Genomic DNA, 18435 nt, shown 5'->3' with positions numbered 1-18435 from the left:
TATACTATTTTGGTATGACCACAATTTACCTGAAGATTTAGGTCAATATAAGCAAGAATGATCGGCTGAGGTTCGGTGTCTATGGGTACCATAGAGAGGTGACCCTTTATAGCTGTACCTCGGAGTTTCACTAATTCATGCAAAACAGTTTTAACCATCCTAAGTGGTTTATCATCTGCTCCAGCCCTGCAAGTAACATTGAGCACAATCAAGAGGATTATTAATATGTTAATTATTGAACCATCATAATTAATATGTTGACTAAATTACAAGATACTAGAAGTTATACCTCCTCCGAATCTCTTCCATCCCTAGTCCTTGCAAGTACACATGAATACTTTGAAGAACATGGTCAAGATCGACTTCATAAATTGTGCTCTGCAGTACCTGTATGAACAACATTGGTTGAAGCAAAGAAACAGTCAATACAACGCAGTTTTATACTACTGGATGGTACCTTTGTCAGCTTGATTAGACATTTAACAACTAGATCAGAGAACTTCTGGTTTCTGATGATCAGAGCCTCAGATGATGCAGGTGATGGCCACCTTGATGGGTCCAAAGGTCTCAACAAGTTAATTAACACCACAAAAGAAGATGTTCTTTCTGCATTATCCTGCTCAAACAAAGATAGTTAAGGATACATTTTCTATTTCATGACACACTTCTTGTAAAAATAATAACAAAAAAAACTAACCAGAATTTTGAGCATCAATACATTAAGTGCTTTCAATAATTGACTACCATCATCCATCAAAGGAACTCTTTCATCCAAAAGCCAAAGAAGAAGTTCAGTGATGAGGTTGTCTAATGTATTCTCCTTCACGGCATGAGCAAGTTTTTTGATCTGGAAGGTCTACAGAAGAGATTTTTCATACATTCCATCCAAGAAATAGATGGGAAAAAGAAATCAACTAAAAGATGAGAATACCTGCATCATCGTGTTAAGCACATATTTACAAGATCTTGAAGAAGCTCCAGAAAGACTGAAATTAAAGGTGCTAGGAACCTGAATAATTTGACATGTATTAAGCAAATAAACAATAACATAATTCTTTAAAATCACAGAAGATAGATCAAACTACCATTGTCGCTAAGCATGAAACCAATCTATCAGCATCTTTAACTAGCTCTTCAATTGCACTGTTGTCAGGGTCAGCTGTGACCTGTGTCAGCTCATGGCATATAACTTTCATGCCTTCAACTGACTGCACCAAGGCAAACGAGAAAATCTAAAGAAGAGTCCGGTAATCAAAAAAAAAAAAAAGTCAAAAGGGAGAGGAAGGGGAAAAAGGAAAGCAAAGAATATAAACAAAAATGTGACTATGGTTAGCCAAAAAATAGCATGTGGCATTATTATAATCATAATTTATAATTGCTATACAGTACAAGCATCAAAATAAGTTTCCTTCTTGTAGCACTAGAAAACGTAGATATCTAAAATAAGATATAACAGAAAGGATTTCCTGGAGAACAGAAATCTCATCAAATTCAACATCAATAGCCAAAAACTCAAGTCCACATTCAGAAGATATTGTTTAAATTTTATTTGACTTTACAATATGACAGGAGTTGTAAACCCACATTCTTGAAACCTTTCTAGAATGTTTTAGCAGTTTTCTCAAGCCTAATAATTTCATAATTTCCTAACATGAAATCTTAATGTTTATATATTATCTATTTCAAATTCCAGTCTAAAACCAATCTTGATAATCTACTGAAATGACACTTACCTGAGATATTCATTTCTACATCATTTATGTTTCCTATAAAAAAAATTAATAAACAAAAAAAATATAGTGGTGCAGTGATAAACCAACAAGAACCTAGTTGTTAAAATTCTAAAATTCTGAGGCATAGAAACAAAATAGTATAGGTTGAGCAAACCGCTAATAAAAGTGAATTTAACATTTATAACCAAGGATTGCAACAAAAACATTTTATCCTGATTAATATGTACTAGTATCAGAGATATAATACAGGCAAATACAACCAATAGAAAATTATGAAAAAAAAAATAAAAAATTGAATTGAAGGACACTTCACGTTTTGTATGAGTAATTATTTCAAACGTTCAGAAAGCTCTAGGCTACAGAAAGGAAGAAAGAGACGTGAAACAATTGAATGAGGCTAAAAAATTTTAGACCCAGGAATTTCAGCAGATGGATGAAACCACTACAAAGGTCAATTACTTCAAAATCTTACACAACATAATCAAGGAAAAAAATAGTTTTTACCTCTATCTAAGATGATATTATTTCTTTATGGATATCATGGAACTAGTAAATAGTATCTGACTCTCTATAAAGAAAAAGGAGAATCACTTCTTGGGCAAATACAATCCAAAGTTGCATTTAGTTCCAATGTTTTCAAATTCATGTTCATATAGTGAATCATTTTGGTGATTTCATACTGTGAATGTACGAATCATAACTAGTTGGATTTAAAAAATGATAGAAAAGGAAGATTTTCACATACCAATATATATTAAATAAGGAAATGTCCTATTTAATAATACAACATGCTGAATATAGGATTATGATTTATTACCGACAATAGAGTTCATATTTACATTGATTAAAATTTATGCAATTATGTCTTTTTTCATTTGGAAGTGAAATGAAACGATGCAATCAAATAGATAACATGACAGCCACCCAGGTGCTTCAACTATAGGCAGTGATTGCGGACTCCACCCTCATCACCGTTTCTGAGTTTCCATGTACATTGGCATGGTTGATGTGAGGAAGGAAAAACTGTTGAAACATGAAGAGAGGAAGAGGAAAAGCTGATTTGATGAATTAAGATTTCTTCTTGGTCACCATCAACTCCAAAATTGCAGCAAAACTTATTCTTCTTCTTAGTCATCATTGCATATTGACCAATTTGATTCTGATGGATTTTTTTTCTTTCCAAAAATAATAAAAGATGATTCATGTCCAATGTTATTGAGACGAATCAACATCATTCTTTTAAGTTTTGATTCATATAAAATGATCCATATTGTTTTACATTTAAATTGTTACAGTTCTAAAAATTATGAAAAGCCCAACTTGTGGGTCTGAAAGGAAACAATCAGTTAAAGAAAAAGCACTACCTATTATTTCAACACATTGGCTGAAAAATGACTTACTGAAATTAATAATGGCTGAAAATTTTGCAAATAAAAAACCTGTTCAGGTAGACCCAATGCAATGATGTCAAGAGCTTCGTGCCAGTCTGTAGGACCATTTGTGGTAGCAAACTGTCGAGCTAAAATGTGTCTTTCAGCAGATTCAGCATACCCAAAAGTTTCCCTGCTGTTAAGCATTATCAATAAAAGATGGGCCAAAACAAGAAGGATGGTTGTACATGGAATATGTGATTGCATGTTTAGCACAAGAAGCAAATTTTATTTTTTTCATGAATTACCATACCTTGCTTCTATTGGAACAGAAACAACACGTGAGTAAACTTCTCCACATTGTTCTGCTACATCCAGCCTGTGAATTCAACATAAGTTTAGACATCATGACAACAAAAGTGTGAAAGATCAGTGAAATACTGAAAAAAAAAAAAAAAGAGAGATTAGAAACAACAACTTGCGAATCAAATTAGAAAAATTATTAAAAAAACATAGGAAAAATTAATTTCTTTCTAGCAGAAAGTTTCTGATGCTTTAAGTAAATACTTCCATAGATTAAGTAAGACTAACCATTTGAAATATAAATAAAAACAAGATAAGCATCTAGTCAAGCAAAGAAAGCAAGAAACCATATAGTATAATCCAGGAACCTTCCTCATCAGAAAACAATGATACATAGAACCATGAAAAGGTGAGAAATAGTCCTCTCATATTTACATTGCCAACAACTATCCAATACATCTAACATGATACATCACCACTATAAGACAATAAGATCCTGACAACAACAGAAAAATGATTGCACATTCAGCTCATCCACCTCTAAGACACAGATAAGTGGCAAACTGATACCCAACAGATATAGAAGCCCCGAACTGCTTATTCCTTTCAAAGAGCCTTAGTGAATATGAGCACTAACCCTTCATATATAGTAGGAACTTGTCTGTATCAAAAGTTGCCCAAAAAAAATAACAAAGGCAAACAGAGTGAGACAAGAAGTGGTTGCTTACCTAAATATAAGCTACCATGTAATCAGCATTGTATTAGTGATAATAGAATAACAAAACTCGAAAGGTATCATACAATAAAGACACAACAACTAAAATGCAAGGGCCACAAATATACAAGCTAATACATGTGATTCACTGCTTCTTTCAACTTCATCCTCCAGACAAAAGATAGAAAATAACCTAGGCTGTCAAAGTGGGAATAGCACTAAATTTGGTAGCTTTATAATGAATAGTATTTTCCATGTAACCAATCCTCGTCACTCGCCAGATTTCGTAAGGAGACCATCATTCAGACGTCAAGCCTACAGGCTGTGATGAAGATTTCTGTTGCACAAATGCTGAAACACAAGGATGTTATGTGTGACTTGGCATGCTTCTAGCTAGAGATAGGGCCACAATGTCTCATTTTTATTTTCTTTGAAAAGGATTGCCTGAGTTCATTTCAACCTAAGGAAAACAAAGACGAGCAATAGATAAAAGCTCTGGCCTTATGATGATAAAGTTGGTTTAATCTTTTGCTTCAAAGGAGTATAATCATGATAACTTCTATAACCTCCTTCAAACTGAATGTACCATAAGGATTTTATGTTTGAAAACATAGGGAAAATATATGCTGCATTTCAAATGAGAAAGAAGAGATTACTGCTCCTATGTCTACTCTTAAAAGGAGAGGAAAAAGCATCCAGAGCAAATGACTAAATGGGTAAAAGAACAATACACCACATGAGAAGAGAAGATAACAAAAAATGAGAAGAGCAAAATATTTTCTTGAAGAAGGCACAGGGGCTGCAGTCAATTAATTGTGGGTTGTGGAGGGCAGAGGATAAATGAGATGTGGAGAGATCAGGAGGGAAAGTGCGGAAGGGAGGCAGAAGCTGCACTGATTCTTCATCAATCTGCAGCCTCCCATGTAAACGAAAAAACCCTAGAAATGCAACGTAACATTCGCCAATTCCAAGCCCAAGTTACAACTGTGAGAGCAATATATGAAATAGGCAAAACGATAATCACATCTGAGTCCTATATCCTAGCAGTTCAAAAAGCAAAAGGAAAAAATAAATGCCTACTCATGCTGTGATCTTACAAAATTTTTACAAAAAATCATGTCATATATCAATTTATTAATCAGATTAACTGTTTCTGAAACATAAATCTCTAGCAAAATGAAAATTAATTTATAAAAATATATGAAAATTTTAGTATAATGGAAAACTACACATACACTACCAAAGAGATTTTCCAGAAAAATAGAATTAAATAACTTGTATCCAGCATTTGCATCGTGCGAAACAAGGATTGCAGAATTTGATATTAGATAAATAAACACAAACAAATATAGAGAAAGAGAAAGAGAGAGAGGAAGAGAGACCCATTCTCTCGGACTGAACGCCTTAGAGCAGCTCTAGCCTCACCAGGCTTGCCTTCCTTTCTCTTCTCCATTTCTCGAGCCTGAGAATGAAAGGATAAAAAACACATACTAAAAAAAAGAGCATTGAAAACAAACAACAAAAAACAGAAAGTAGTCATCGCGATAGAAATTATTATAGCTTTACAGCTTATGACAATCCTATGATATCTCAGTCATCATAAGATGGAAAGAAGCATGTACTAACCTTCCATTTAAATCTATCATCTAGCATACTCCTTTGAGCATCAGAAAGCTTCCCAACATATCTCCAGACATCTTCACCTGTTACAGAACAGACAACAGTTTGCACAAAAGTACCAAAATGCAGACATCATAAGGTACCAAAACGGCTATCTAAAAAAAATATCAGAAATCATATTGATCATTGCAATCCATGTAACCTGAGCATCAGCAAGATAATATTTCAAAATTTAGAGCACAAAGGGCATACCCAGATGTTTGTAAGCAGTAGCCAATGTGTTAAGAGCAGCTTTCCTGATTTCACCATCACGCTCAGATGTTAAACCAGCAACAAGTTGCAAAGATTTCAACTGTCCACTAATCTAAAAACCAACATATAAGAAAAACATGTAGTTGATAAACAAATACACTGATAGTATGATGACTATAAATTAACCTCAGCTCCATAATGGTCAAGTAAGTATTCAATAAAATCAACACATTCTATCCGAGTCCGATTATTCTTTGATCGCAGGCCTTCGAAAATATAAGGAAAGAACTTTGATGCTGAATAATTAGTAACAATTTTCTTCATCAATTCACGCATCTTCTCCCGGACTTTTTCGATGTTATGACCAAACTGCAGCAAGAATAGTTGAATGCAGCAACCAAGCAGTGAGCACCAAATTAAAAAAGAAAATATAAATGTATTCCACCATGCATGCATTTACTCTACAGGTTTCAAAAATGATTTATAAAGAGAATCTTCATAGCATCAAAGAACATATACGACCAAACTATATATTTAAAACAACCTTCTCAACAAGGCATGGAAGAAATATTGCAGCTTCAGCCTCAGTCAGACTGTAATTTTCATCCTTTAGAACATCAAAAAGTTCTGGGAGGAATTCAAGCACCTACAAGCAGTAGTTAAAAAGAGAAAAGATAATTTCTTACTCAACACTCTAAGCAGCAAAACAAGCTAGTCAATAAGAAAACAAAATATGTTTTACCTTCAACAAGCATGTCGTATTTGACTCGCAAAATCGTAGAACGAACCATCTCAAAAATATGTCGAGTAGTTCATATATATCAGTCCTATGAGATGGCAAAGCCTAAATAAAGACAAGAAAATTACTCAAAACAAAACATCAATGAAATATACATGCACAATCCTTTATAGCAAACTTGGGAGGAAAAAAGTCGATCCACCTTTTGCAACAACTCAAGTCCATCTACTTGCTTCTTGAAGTCTGGGCTTAAAAGTCTCCTATGGAGATCTTCTCTGAAATGCTTTATGAAATCAAACTGCAGTAGAAATTTTAATATCATAACAAAGAATGCTTAATATCTTATCACATAAAAACAAATACTCTTCTAAATTTATAGGAACAAAAAGTTCTGCATGCCCACACGGACCACACCATCACATGAGGGTATTGCCACCCGTGCACACAGGTCTGGCTCACTGTAAGGCCATGAGCAGTAGCCAAATAAAAATGCCTAATACGATAGTACAGTGAGTTCCTAACGTTTAGCTTAAGTGTTTTAATGTTTTCTTCATAATGCAAACAAACCTAACTAGCACGTTATGTCATATTTATGTTATTTCTTTACATGAGTAAATTTATCTCATGGTACCTTTTTTGCTACTAAAGATTTTGAAACTTTAATTTTCTAGACAATGTAGAAAATAAAAATGGAGGAACATGATTATAAAATTGGTAAAGCTTGAAAAACAAAATATAGAGATTTAGAGATGCATAAAAGATAAAAAATGACTGTTCTTGCTGATGATAAATTCATAATGCAATCAAGATTAAAATTTTACTACACTATTAATGAACAATCAAATAATAAAGATATGTAAACATATATACTTGGACAATAATTTTATTAAAATTTAGAAGAATTTAGGAGATAAAGTTAATTTGGTTAGTCAAGTTATTCAACAAAATTTTGAGAATTAAGATGGAATGAAGGAAAAAATTTTAGCAATACTTAATAAGAAGAAAGTGAAACACCCTGCTGTGTACTTATAGAAGAAGGATCAGACATAGAAATTTGCTTAATAATAAGAGATGAAACGAATATTTTTGAAAGATAATTGGTTTATACCCGAACGACCAACATATATGCTATTTATTTGGACCACTAATAGAACATATCAAATGTAGAGAAAAGGAATTTGGAATGTTTATTGAATTTTTTTAAAAAAAAAAGTTAGGATAGCCTTAAGGCAATGTGGTGATTTTTTTAAAAAAAATGATAAACTCAATTAGCCTCATTGACTAGCTTTGAGGGTGACCGGCCCGGCCCTATGAAATTTTTCCACCGGCCACGAGGATAATTCGGGAAGCGCGCGCGATGACCAGTCCAAAAATCCAACATCCTTTGGTTGCCCTCCCCATTTGGAAGAAACATTCTTACAAATACGCCATAGCTAGGGATCCAACTACGGATGTCTGGGTGACAACCTAAATGTCTTACTGCGGCACCATAGCCCCGAGACAACAATTTTATTAAAAATGTGGTGAATTTTTTAGAATGGATATTTAGTAGTCATCTCAGTGGAATAAGGATGCAAATAATAATATATTCACAAGTGTCAGACCTATTAGCTTGTATAGCTTTTTATCGAATCATGTAGCTAAATTTTCGAAATTACCAAATCACGTATCCACTTTCTGTTTTAGCCCTCGGCAGTCGACTAATAAAAAAATTCAATTGAATTGATTTCTGTTTGAAAATCAATCGAATGATTTTTAACACCAGTCGAATCAATTTCTCTCTATGCTGCAATTTCGAGCAAATCAGTCGACTAATAATGAAAATCAATCGAATCGATTTACTTCTGTATCAAAGTCAGTTTTTGACAGAATCAGTTGATGGACTAAACGACCTCGGATTGATATGAAACTAATTCTTATGTGTTCGGCTAGTTCTCCTGATTATATTAATGCCCTCAAACTTCAATTTAACCAAATACATTGAGAGCAGTGATTTTTTGAACACGAATGTGTTCGAAAAATTTAATTCGTGGTCCATCAGTCGATGGACCACACATCCTCGAATTTACATCAAATTATTTCCTATGTTAGGCAAGTTCTCCCTATTCTGTCCATGTCCTCAAATGTCAATTTGACTCAATATATTAAGAGCATTGATTTTTTAAACACAAACAAAACCAGCTGATGGACCAAACGACTTCGAATTGACATGAAACTAGCTCCTATGTGTTCGTTGACTTCTTCCAATTATATTCATGTCCTCAAACATCAATTTGATCCAATATATTGAGAACAGTGATTTTTTTAATACGAATGTGTTCGAAAAATTCAATTCGTGGTCCATCAGCCAATGTTGCCCCAAACCGACTGATGGACCAAACATCCTTGGATTGACATAAAACTAGTTCCTAAGTGTTCGTTTACTTCTTATTATATCTATGTCCTCAAACATCAATTTGTCTCAATATATTGAAAGCAGTAATTTTTAAATACAAATTAGATTTTTCGAACACATTCGTGTTAAAAAAATCACCGTTCTCAATATATTAGGTCAAATTGATGTTTGAGAGGAAGGATATAATTAGGAGAAATAGTCGAACACATAGGAATTAATTTCATGTAAATCTGAGAACGTTTGGTCCATCAACAACTGATTTAGGCAAAATCGGTTGATGGACCAAATGTCATCGGATTGACATGAAACTAGTTTCTATGTGTTCGGTTAGTATGTTCAAAAAATTCAATTCTCAATATATTGGGTCAAATTGATGTTTGAGGGCATGGATATAATCAAAAGAACTAGCCGAACACAAGAACAACTTCATGTCAATCCAAGATCATTTGGTTCGTCAATCGATTTTGTTCAAAATCGACTTTGATACACTAGCAAATCGATTCGACTGATTTTCATTATCATTCGACTGATTTGCTTGAAACTTCAGCATAGAGAGAAAATTGATTGCTAAAAATCAATCGACTGATTTTCAAATAGAAATCGATTCAACTGATTTTTTTTATCAATCAACTGATTAAGAACGGAAAGTGGGTATGTGATTCGATAATTTTGAAACTAGCCTACGTAATTTGGTAATTTCGAAAACTTAACTACGTGGTTTGGTAAAAAGTTGTAGCTTGTAAGTTCACATCAATGTCACCTCCAAATCTTTTGCATTAATATAGATAACTCACCAACATATTCAACATGAATATCCTGGGTGAATGTCATTTGTGCACTATGTTGTGTTAATTGACAAGAATGTAAATATGCTAAAATCAAAGCTTGAATTATGAGAAGAAACTTCAAAAATGAATATTTTGGGCATGCTACTCAAGAAGGATATATCAATCAATATCATTAATAGAAAAAAAGAGCTTGTGTGATATTGTCATATGCCCATTAGATTAAATGAAAAATTGTATAATAACATTGGTTGGTAGCATGGCCCACTTTTTTCTTTATTGAAGTGAAAGACAATTAAGAAACACCTCGAAAAATAAGCATCGAAGGAATAAGAACACTAAGATGGATATGTAGTTACTATAAAAAAATACTACAATTACAATGCAATTAAGTGAATATCCAATAAATAACAAGATGCCGAATAATAGATTAAGGTAAAAACATGTTTAAAGGTGACGAATAAAACAAGTTAGATGCTTTGCGATTAGACCCTTCATCTACCCCCTTTGTACCTATATTATAATCCGGACAACCCTATTGATCACGTGTAACCTTTTACAAATAGTTGCCAAACATTTAGATCCATGCTTGTATGAAATATCATACCTGAGTTCGAGCAACGTAGATAAATTGAATTGATTACATTTGAAGGTGGCCACATTTGAGATGCTAGACATCCAATATCCACATAGGTGTGAGGTGACACACATATACAATCATATATCAATATACTACTATTTATTTAGAAGTAATTAAGTGTAGCTTCAAACATTTTAATATTCAAAGATGACTAACCAATTAATAGTTAGATGAGTTGAATCAATTAGAGTTAATGGTCCCGAGGATAGAGGGAGTCAAGAAACTGTAGTTGATGTAAAAAAAGATTTAATTAATTCGAATTTTACTAGTGAGGTAGCCTTGCGTAGTATTTAAAGGAGGGAAACCACAACATGGCTTGATGATGCATTACTATCGGCCATCTGCTCCGAAGAGTAGATGAATTCTTTTTTCTCAGAATTATAGAACGTATCATATTATGAGATAAGCCCCCACAACAGCTTGAAAGAAAAGATACGAGAGATATAGAACAGGAATAAAGAAACAAGCACCATAACATGTGGATAGGAACTTTTTATCAAACATTTCTCGTCCATTATTATAGCAGTCTTAAGCAAGCTCCAAACTGCAAAAACATAAATAAATAAATATTTCAGATATTTTGAGAAAGAAACCTCTAACTCCTGAATTTGTTCTGGACGTGGCTCCTCAAACTTATATCTCCGAGGAACATGCTTCTCCCTATCTTCCTGCATAGTATTCATGCAGAAAATTTTGAGTAATAAATAAATACATGTTCAAAATGTCAGCACAAATATAAGTATTTTTCCCATAATAAACCTTATTGGAGTCTTTAATGTTAAATAAAGGCTGTGACTGGACAGCAAGATCTTGAACAGTCGCAAAAGGGTCAAGTTTGGAAGTCCTTGTTGGAACATTTCTCTGGCAAAACAATAATATTAAAAGTAAGTCCCATCCACTTTTGAAGTTATTTTACAACTAGGGAGACAACCACACCATTGGCATCATCTTGCTGCCAGGTCTACGGTCATTGCCAACATTTGATACTAGCTTTCCATTCTTCATGGTGGACTTGGAAGTCAGAGCACCAGAAATCACTCTTGTGGATTCTGAAAATTCTGAAGGCAACAAAGTAGGATAAAATTCAAACCAGGTGGCTTTAAACACTCAGGTTGAGTTCAAGACATGAGACTTCAAGTAAGATACCTTCAATAGCACCAGAAGGCTTTAAACGCTCAAGTACAATGGTCAAAGCAGGTCCCTTCACATCCTTCATACATTTGTTAGTCTGCAAAATTAGAAGACAAATGGAAAAAGGTGTTGATAATCCATATCATCATTGTCTGAAGAAGAGACCAAAGGTTTAAAAAAAAGCTTCACATACTGCTTCTTGTCCACAGACTCTAAGGACTTCAACAATACAGGACTCAGCAGCCTTGCGAACATCTGCTGATTTATCCTGAACAAAGAAATGTATTTGATAAGAGTATTTCTACCCAAAGAAAGTGGATCTGATACAATTGTAACTTAGACTTACAGTCATAGCAGTAGAAATTGGCTTAAAAAGTTGTGAAGCATCAGCTAAATCATTTTCCTCTGACAAATGCCGTGTTAACCAATCAAAAAGATCTTTCCGGCCCTCAGCGCCAAGTTTTGCATCAGCCAAAGCAACTGTAATATATGGAATCTAGAAAAGATGCATCAGATAAGTAACCAGCCAATAAAGGGAGACAGCCAAGGAGATCACCATAGATCGAAAGGTACCATTTTATCAAGGTGAACTGCAAGGATCCACGAATCTAAAGTACTCAATGTGCATTCTCTCATGTGCTTCTTATTATCACCCAAACACTTTAACACATCTGATAGAATCCCCTATATAAGAAACAGCAGCAGTGATAACAACATAAAGGATTAAAGTAGGTATGATGAAAGAAAAAAGTTAAAAGAATTTGTTAAATCGGACTGCCTACCTTACTAGATTTCTCAATAGGAAGGCCCATTGCTGATGCAAGACCACTAATAGTAGCCAAAGTTGACATTATCAAGTTTTTGTTACTATCATATAGACGGCTTCTAAGAGCACCAAACAACTCAACTAGCATTGGAGAAATAAAATAGGCCAGTGAGTTCACAAATATTGTGACTGAGAAACAATGGGAATATGGTGCGACCTATACCAGTTCCAGCAGGTTGGATACGCCTATGTGCTTCTTCCATAATTTTATTAACAGATTCAATGGATTCCAAACGAACCTATATATCGAGAGAAGCAAATACAATCTGCATTAACACAGAAATGCTAATAATTACAAAAAGATTGGATAATCACTCTGAATCTCATACTTTCCAGTCAGGGCTTCCAAGGTCCTTCAACAGATTAGGTGTTATCTTTGCACTAATATCCTCACGAGGAAGCCCATCAGACCCAGATGCAGAACTAGGCAGTCCTGAATCCAATACTTTTACCAATTTCTTGGGAGCTGCTGCAACACCCTATCAATTGTCAAATAAGAAATTTTAGTGATGAATTAAATAAGTTCAATGACAAGATCACGTTACATGATTCATATTTTACCTCATATGGATTCTTTTCACACTCAGCATCCAAAGCACTTAAAAGAGCAGGCTTGACATCAGTCAGAAAACCTTTAATGTCTGTGAGGAAGCAAAGCTTAGACACCATTGTCATAACAACTATGATTTGAAAAGTAAGAATTTTACCGGGGCCAACAAATTTATGTAAGATCCCAATAAGTTTGACAGTTGCATTCCTGATTTGTGCAGTGCTAGATTGCAGCCCGAATTCTTTGCAAAAATCAATTAAATCCTGCAACAAGACACTTACCGTGAAGAGAAAATTTCATGAGAATCACTGATCACAAAAAGACACCAATAGCACCTTTAACTTTATATGGACAATTCCAAAGTCTTCAACTGCAGATACCATCCATGAAATGCCTTCGGTGGAAACCTTGGGATTCTTGTGCTCTTTCATGATTTTGTAGAGCTTGAACATTAGTGGAGCATCTTGTAAGAGCTTATACAAATAAATAAACTAATTGTAATAAAAAAATCAAATTCCTTACCCTATCAAAAATAAATCCTGGACCAACTGCCTCAGAAAAAGTAGTAAGGCATTTCATTGCTTGATTACGTGTTTTAATATCAGCAGCCCGTTCAGTTATGCCTGGCAACAAGAAGCATCCCTCAGACCTACTAGATCACATATCCATAAAGATCAAATCTAACCCATGTGATGCAGTGGCAATTTAGAAGGAAAGAGAGCCTTCAGTGGAGCAACTCATTGAAGAAAACTCTTGATTTAGAGATCCAGGACAATTCCAAAGTCTTCAGCTGGAGATACCATCCATGAAATGCCTTCGGTGGAAACCTTGGGATTCTTGTGCTCTTTCATGATTTTGTAGAGCTTGAACATTAGTGGAGCATCTTGTAAGAGCTTATACAAATAAATAAACTAATTGTAATAAAAAAAATCAAATTCCTTACCCTATCAAAAATAAATCCTGGACCAACTGCCTCAGAAAAAGTAGTAAGGCATTTCATTGCTTGATTACGTGTTTTAATATCAGCAGCCCGTTCAGTTATGCCTGGCAACAAGAAACATCCCTCAGACCTACTAGATCACATATCCATAAAGATCAAATCTAACCCATGTGATGAAGTGGCAATTTAGAAGGAAAAGGAAATATAACAGTAGTTCCATACCCAAAAGGCACAACACCACACATCGTTTTGGAAATTTTTTGGCAGTGGAAGCTATGTGCGTAATGACCTCAATGACTTGTTGTTGGACCTGTCCCATAAACATGTTAGAATCTTTTAGCAGGAAAGTATATAAGTCAATAACTATCTTTCATAATTTCTACATTGGAATGTTACCTGTACGTTTTTCTCACTCCATCCAGGTACAACACATAAAAACCGAATCAAAACTTCAGCATATTGATTAAGATCCTGAAGATTCTCAATTTCCTGCTTAAAAAAGCCAATAGCTGCAAAAGATGTATCTTGGTCAGTGTCACTGTGTTTACCAGCATCAATTTAGCAATGATTAATTTGACCACATGATCTGAATTATGACAAAGCAATGAAAAACTTCTAGGTTACACTACTTTGGAATTTGATAGTTACAATAAAACATGCTATTCAAATTAGCAACACAATTTATATTGATATTTCTATATGAATGGAAACCATATAGAGACAACTAAAATTAATAATAACCGGAGTTCAGAGTTATTACTCTTTAGTTCAGAGGGATTCATTACCTTCTAGCCTTTCCTTCCAAACACTACTCTTTAGTTCAGAGATAATTTCCATCTTTATAAGCGATCCCAATCTTCCTTCAATTTCCTCTAAACTCATTTCACCAGGCTATTATGGATCATGTAAATTTGAACCGAGATAACATAGAACAGTGTATTAGCAACAAATCTACCCAAAAGATCTATTAAAAAAATATTCTACATAGTTTTTTCTCTTTCTTTGATCAGATTCTATGTAGAAGAAGAAAACAAGATATCTTTAATCCCAAAGAAAAAGGATATGGAGTTTTGCTGAGACAAATTACCTCAACATCTTCAATCTCGACAAAAGTCTTTGATTGTCCCACCCCATCCACCTTTTTCACACTGGTCTTTGCAACAGCACTTTTCTTAGTAGCGGGCTAAAAAAGATATTCAGTCAAATTGCACTTTACTAGTTGGATATGAAAATCACTTGTTATATATTATATCACAACTCACCAATACTTGGGCAGATTTCTTCCCATTAAGCATGCTAGCAGCAGACCGCCTTACGAATGAGTTATCAGTGCCCTATAAAAGGTGATGTTAAGGAACAAAAATTAGGTACTCCCACCACATGATATATAATTAACTATATATTGTACTCATTTATGTGGTAGTTCTTCCAGAAAAAAAGCAGCAGGGAAATGGTAATTATGGCTGCACATGTTCACACACATATATACAAAAGCCAAAATGACAGAATTATGGCAACATGGTTGAAATAGCTTAATGTCTATAGTATATCAAAGATACAAGGTTTAAAATCTCGACCCGTGCCAAGGTTTCAGTCTCGGACCGAAACAATATAGTTTCAGTATCATATCATGTCGTACCAATACGATTTCGGTATTTTTTATTTATATATAGTGATTATTAGATAAATATATTTATTGTGTATAGTTTAAAAATAAGTTATATGTTGATTTTATATAAGTTCTCCATTATTAAACAACTTAATATTATTAGAAAAAATAATTAAATATAGTTTTCTTTAAAAAAAAAATGGATTTATCAATAACTCAAATTAAAATTGATACATCATATTATCATAATATGCTACATTACTAATACTAAAAGGAGTGACGTGAATCACATTGAAGGGTTCTTGTCATATTTTGCTTAAATAACCTTTATAGTTCTCCAATGTCCAGATTAAATAATTATTATATAAATTAATACAAAATACTATTTTATATATAATAATCATATAAATTAACTATTTATTTATTTATTTAATAATTTAAATAATATATATTTAAAATAGTAAAAAAATTAGAATATCAATTAAACATTAAAATAGTAAAAAAATACAAAATAATTAAAAATATATATAAGAATATAAATTTGATTTATTAGAATTTTTATATATTTTTTTTAGAATTTTTAAATAAAATTTAAAACAGTAAAAATAATTTCAGAATATTATTTAATAAAATTTTTTAATTTTTAAAAAATTTTAAATATATTTTTTATATTTTATTAGAATAATTTAATTAGGGTTTATGAAAGCCTCTTTAAAATATCATAGTTAAGTGAGAATTGTTTGATTTAATTAAGGTTAATTTTGCATGGTAACGACATGCGCTGCAATCGCGACGCACCCGCGACCCACAGCTTCTTCCGACTTCGCCGAAGGAGTCCAGCACTGGAGGCGTCCGGCGACATTTTCAACGCTCACAAAAACATTGTGTTGCGACGCCTCCAGCACCTGCGCCGCTTTAGGTGCCGGAAGCGTCTGGCGACGTTACCCATGTTGTCGCGCGCGCATGCGCGATTCTTCTTGGCGCATGCAATGATGCTACAAAATCGTCGCTGGCCTGGTGCCGGTTTCGATGCGCAGGTAGAACGGTAAGTTTTGCCCATTCCGCCCGGCACAGAACGAAATTTTGAGCTGTGCAAAGGATATGTATTCGTGTATACATGATTGAAGTATCAAACAGATGAATAGAAAATATGTATGATACAGCCTTGGAGCTTCATCTAATTTAGTCAATTAGCAAACAAAAATCAAGTCATATCACTATATGCATTGAAAAGGAAATTTATAATTCTGTCATGTCACAAAAGTTGATCAATTTGAAAGGGAAAACACATCTAGGAACTACTTCATAAACCAGAGAATTTAAGAAATCTTCCAGGTGACTGTATATGTAATGAAAACAGAAAGCGTCAAAGAAATGACTTCAAGGCTTCTAGATTGTTTATTGATCCATAAGGTCGAGAGAGGAATAATTCTGATGATGATAGTGTACAAGAAATAAAAATCGTAGTTTAAAGCCAATCAGTTCAAAGCTCCTAAAATTATATAATCTTTTGAGATACTAAGGTAATATACAATACAAAGCTTCTATATGATACTTGGTGGATGTAAAATTGACTTTTTCCTCTTCTATCTTCAATGTAGTTACTCAAAATTGCTCTTTATTTCTTTACTGTGTTGAAATATCATACTAGCATCAAAATAAGAAATTCTCATTTAATTATTTAGTTTATTGATAAACCAAGATAATGACTATCAAGAAAACAAAGTTATAAGTAATTACTGCAAGTGACAAATTGGTGACAAAGTGGAAATTTAGGTGAATGTTGATCACTGTCATAAAAATAAAATAAAAACTCACCCTGGAACCAGATAAGCTGGTACTTGAATTAGAGGGTGGAGCTGGATAAACACAGTAGAAATTAAGAATGTTAAAATCAGAAAAAAAAAAAAAAACTCATAAAAAACTATTGGATTTGCCAAGAAAATAAGAAAATGTTCAAACCTGATCCTGAGGTTAGGGCCTCACCACCACCAGGGCTTCCAATCATATCAGATAACTTCTTTTTCCTAACCTCATCAAGTTTCTCTAATGACCTTTCTAAGGGTCTCATGCCAACCATCTTAAAGAATTAAAATACAAGGTTAGAAAATTTTAGAATCTAATCTAATAATAGTATCCACTAGCAGGGGGAAAAGAAGCTTTTCTCTTGCACCTTAGCAATAGCCGCTAATGAAGCAAAAGCTGCATCTCTCACTTCAGGGGTCCCGTCATTTAGGCTCTTCAAATTTTACAAAAGAATCACGAATAAATATCCACAAATTCCACAATTAGTTAAATAAGTCATGTTTTGTTTTAAGAATAAACAAAACATTCTCTTGCTAACCTCCAAAAATATGGGAACAAAATCCTTGTGCAATTTAAGAATAGTAGCTTTATTATTTGTCTCAATGCAAAAAGTGACCCAATTCAGTGTCAACGAGCGTACAAGTGGAACCTTATTCTTCACAGCCACTTTTACATCTGTAATGAAAACAAGCTACATTCAAACAAAAGATAGTTCCACATTAAAACAACTAATATAACTTGTCGGGTAACAAGTTGAAGCTCCATACGGACATTCATAACAGATATCAAGAGAACAAACAATTTTGAGTTACTAATTTCATAATGAAAACATATAGATAATAAAGGTTAAATTTAGAATGCAAAACAACTAATATAACTTGTCGGGTAACAAGTTGAAGCTCCATACGGACATTCATAACAGATATCAAGAGAACAAACAATTTTGAGTTACTAATTTCATAATGAAAACATATAGATAATAAAGGTTAAATTTAGAATTCAAATCCACCATCTGCTTCAT

General features: G+C 33.5%; 1 protein-coding gene across 1 annotated transcript in view; it reads right to left on the bottom strand.

Moving 5' to 3' along the window:
* The window catches only part of LOC122015657 (protein MOR1-like), a 37980-nt gene that overhangs the window by 1671 nt on the left and 17874 nt on the right, over positions 1 to 18435 (bottom strand). Inside the window, exons 12-49 of the mRNA XM_042572661.1 lie at positions 17953 to 18089; positions 17782 to 17847; positions 17571 to 17688; positions 17427 to 17467; positions 15262 to 15333; positions 15087 to 15182; positions 14785 to 14890; positions 14396 to 14508; positions 14222 to 14309; positions 14003 to 14103; positions 13395 to 13502; positions 13217 to 13322; positions 13071 to 13150; positions 12839 to 12988; positions 12673 to 12748; positions 12466 to 12590; positions 12257 to 12367; positions 12030 to 12179; positions 11877 to 11951; positions 11699 to 11780; positions 11489 to 11610; positions 11312 to 11413; positions 11146 to 11220; positions 6935 to 7030; positions 6736 to 6837; positions 6538 to 6639; positions 6180 to 6362; positions 5994 to 6105; positions 5748 to 5824; positions 5504 to 5583; positions 3417 to 3482; positions 3173 to 3296; positions 1086 to 1208; positions 932 to 1009; positions 698 to 856; positions 458 to 616; positions 290 to 387; positions 30 to 186 (exon numbers count right to left, since the gene is read on the bottom strand). Of these exons, the coding sequence (XP_042428595.1) occupies positions 30 to 186; positions 290 to 387; positions 458 to 616; positions 698 to 856; positions 932 to 1009; positions 1086 to 1208; positions 3173 to 3296; positions 3417 to 3482; positions 5504 to 5583; positions 5748 to 5824; positions 5994 to 6105; positions 6180 to 6362; positions 6538 to 6639; positions 6736 to 6837; positions 6935 to 7030; positions 11146 to 11220; positions 11312 to 11413; positions 11489 to 11610; positions 11699 to 11780; positions 11877 to 11951; positions 12030 to 12179; positions 12257 to 12367; positions 12466 to 12590; positions 12673 to 12748; positions 12839 to 12988; positions 13071 to 13150; positions 13217 to 13322; positions 13395 to 13502; positions 14003 to 14103; positions 14222 to 14309; positions 14396 to 14508; positions 14785 to 14890; positions 15087 to 15182; positions 15262 to 15333; positions 17427 to 17467; positions 17571 to 17688; positions 17782 to 17847; positions 17953 to 18089 (4016 nt within the window). The remainder of the gene's footprint in view (positions 1 to 29; positions 187 to 289; positions 388 to 457; positions 617 to 697; positions 857 to 931; positions 1010 to 1085; positions 1209 to 3172; positions 3297 to 3416; positions 3483 to 5503; positions 5584 to 5747; positions 5825 to 5993; positions 6106 to 6179; positions 6363 to 6537; positions 6640 to 6735; positions 6838 to 6934; positions 7031 to 11145; positions 11221 to 11311; positions 11414 to 11488; positions 11611 to 11698; positions 11781 to 11876; positions 11952 to 12029; positions 12180 to 12256; positions 12368 to 12465; positions 12591 to 12672; positions 12749 to 12838; positions 12989 to 13070; positions 13151 to 13216; positions 13323 to 13394; positions 13503 to 14002; positions 14104 to 14221; positions 14310 to 14395; positions 14509 to 14784; positions 14891 to 15086; positions 15183 to 15261; positions 15334 to 17426; positions 17468 to 17570; positions 17689 to 17781; positions 17848 to 17952; positions 18090 to 18435) is intronic.

This window comes from Zingiber officinale, chromosome 8B (assembly GCF_018446385.1).
Source record: "Zingiber officinale cultivar Zhangliang chromosome 8B, Zo_v1.1, whole genome shotgun sequence".
NCBI classification, from domain to species: domain Eukaryota; kingdom Viridiplantae; phylum Streptophyta; class Magnoliopsida; order Zingiberales; family Zingiberaceae; genus Zingiber; species Zingiber officinale.
The sequence above is the reverse complement of the archived record's forward strand: the minus strand, read 5'-3'. Positions and strand labels throughout refer to the sequence as shown.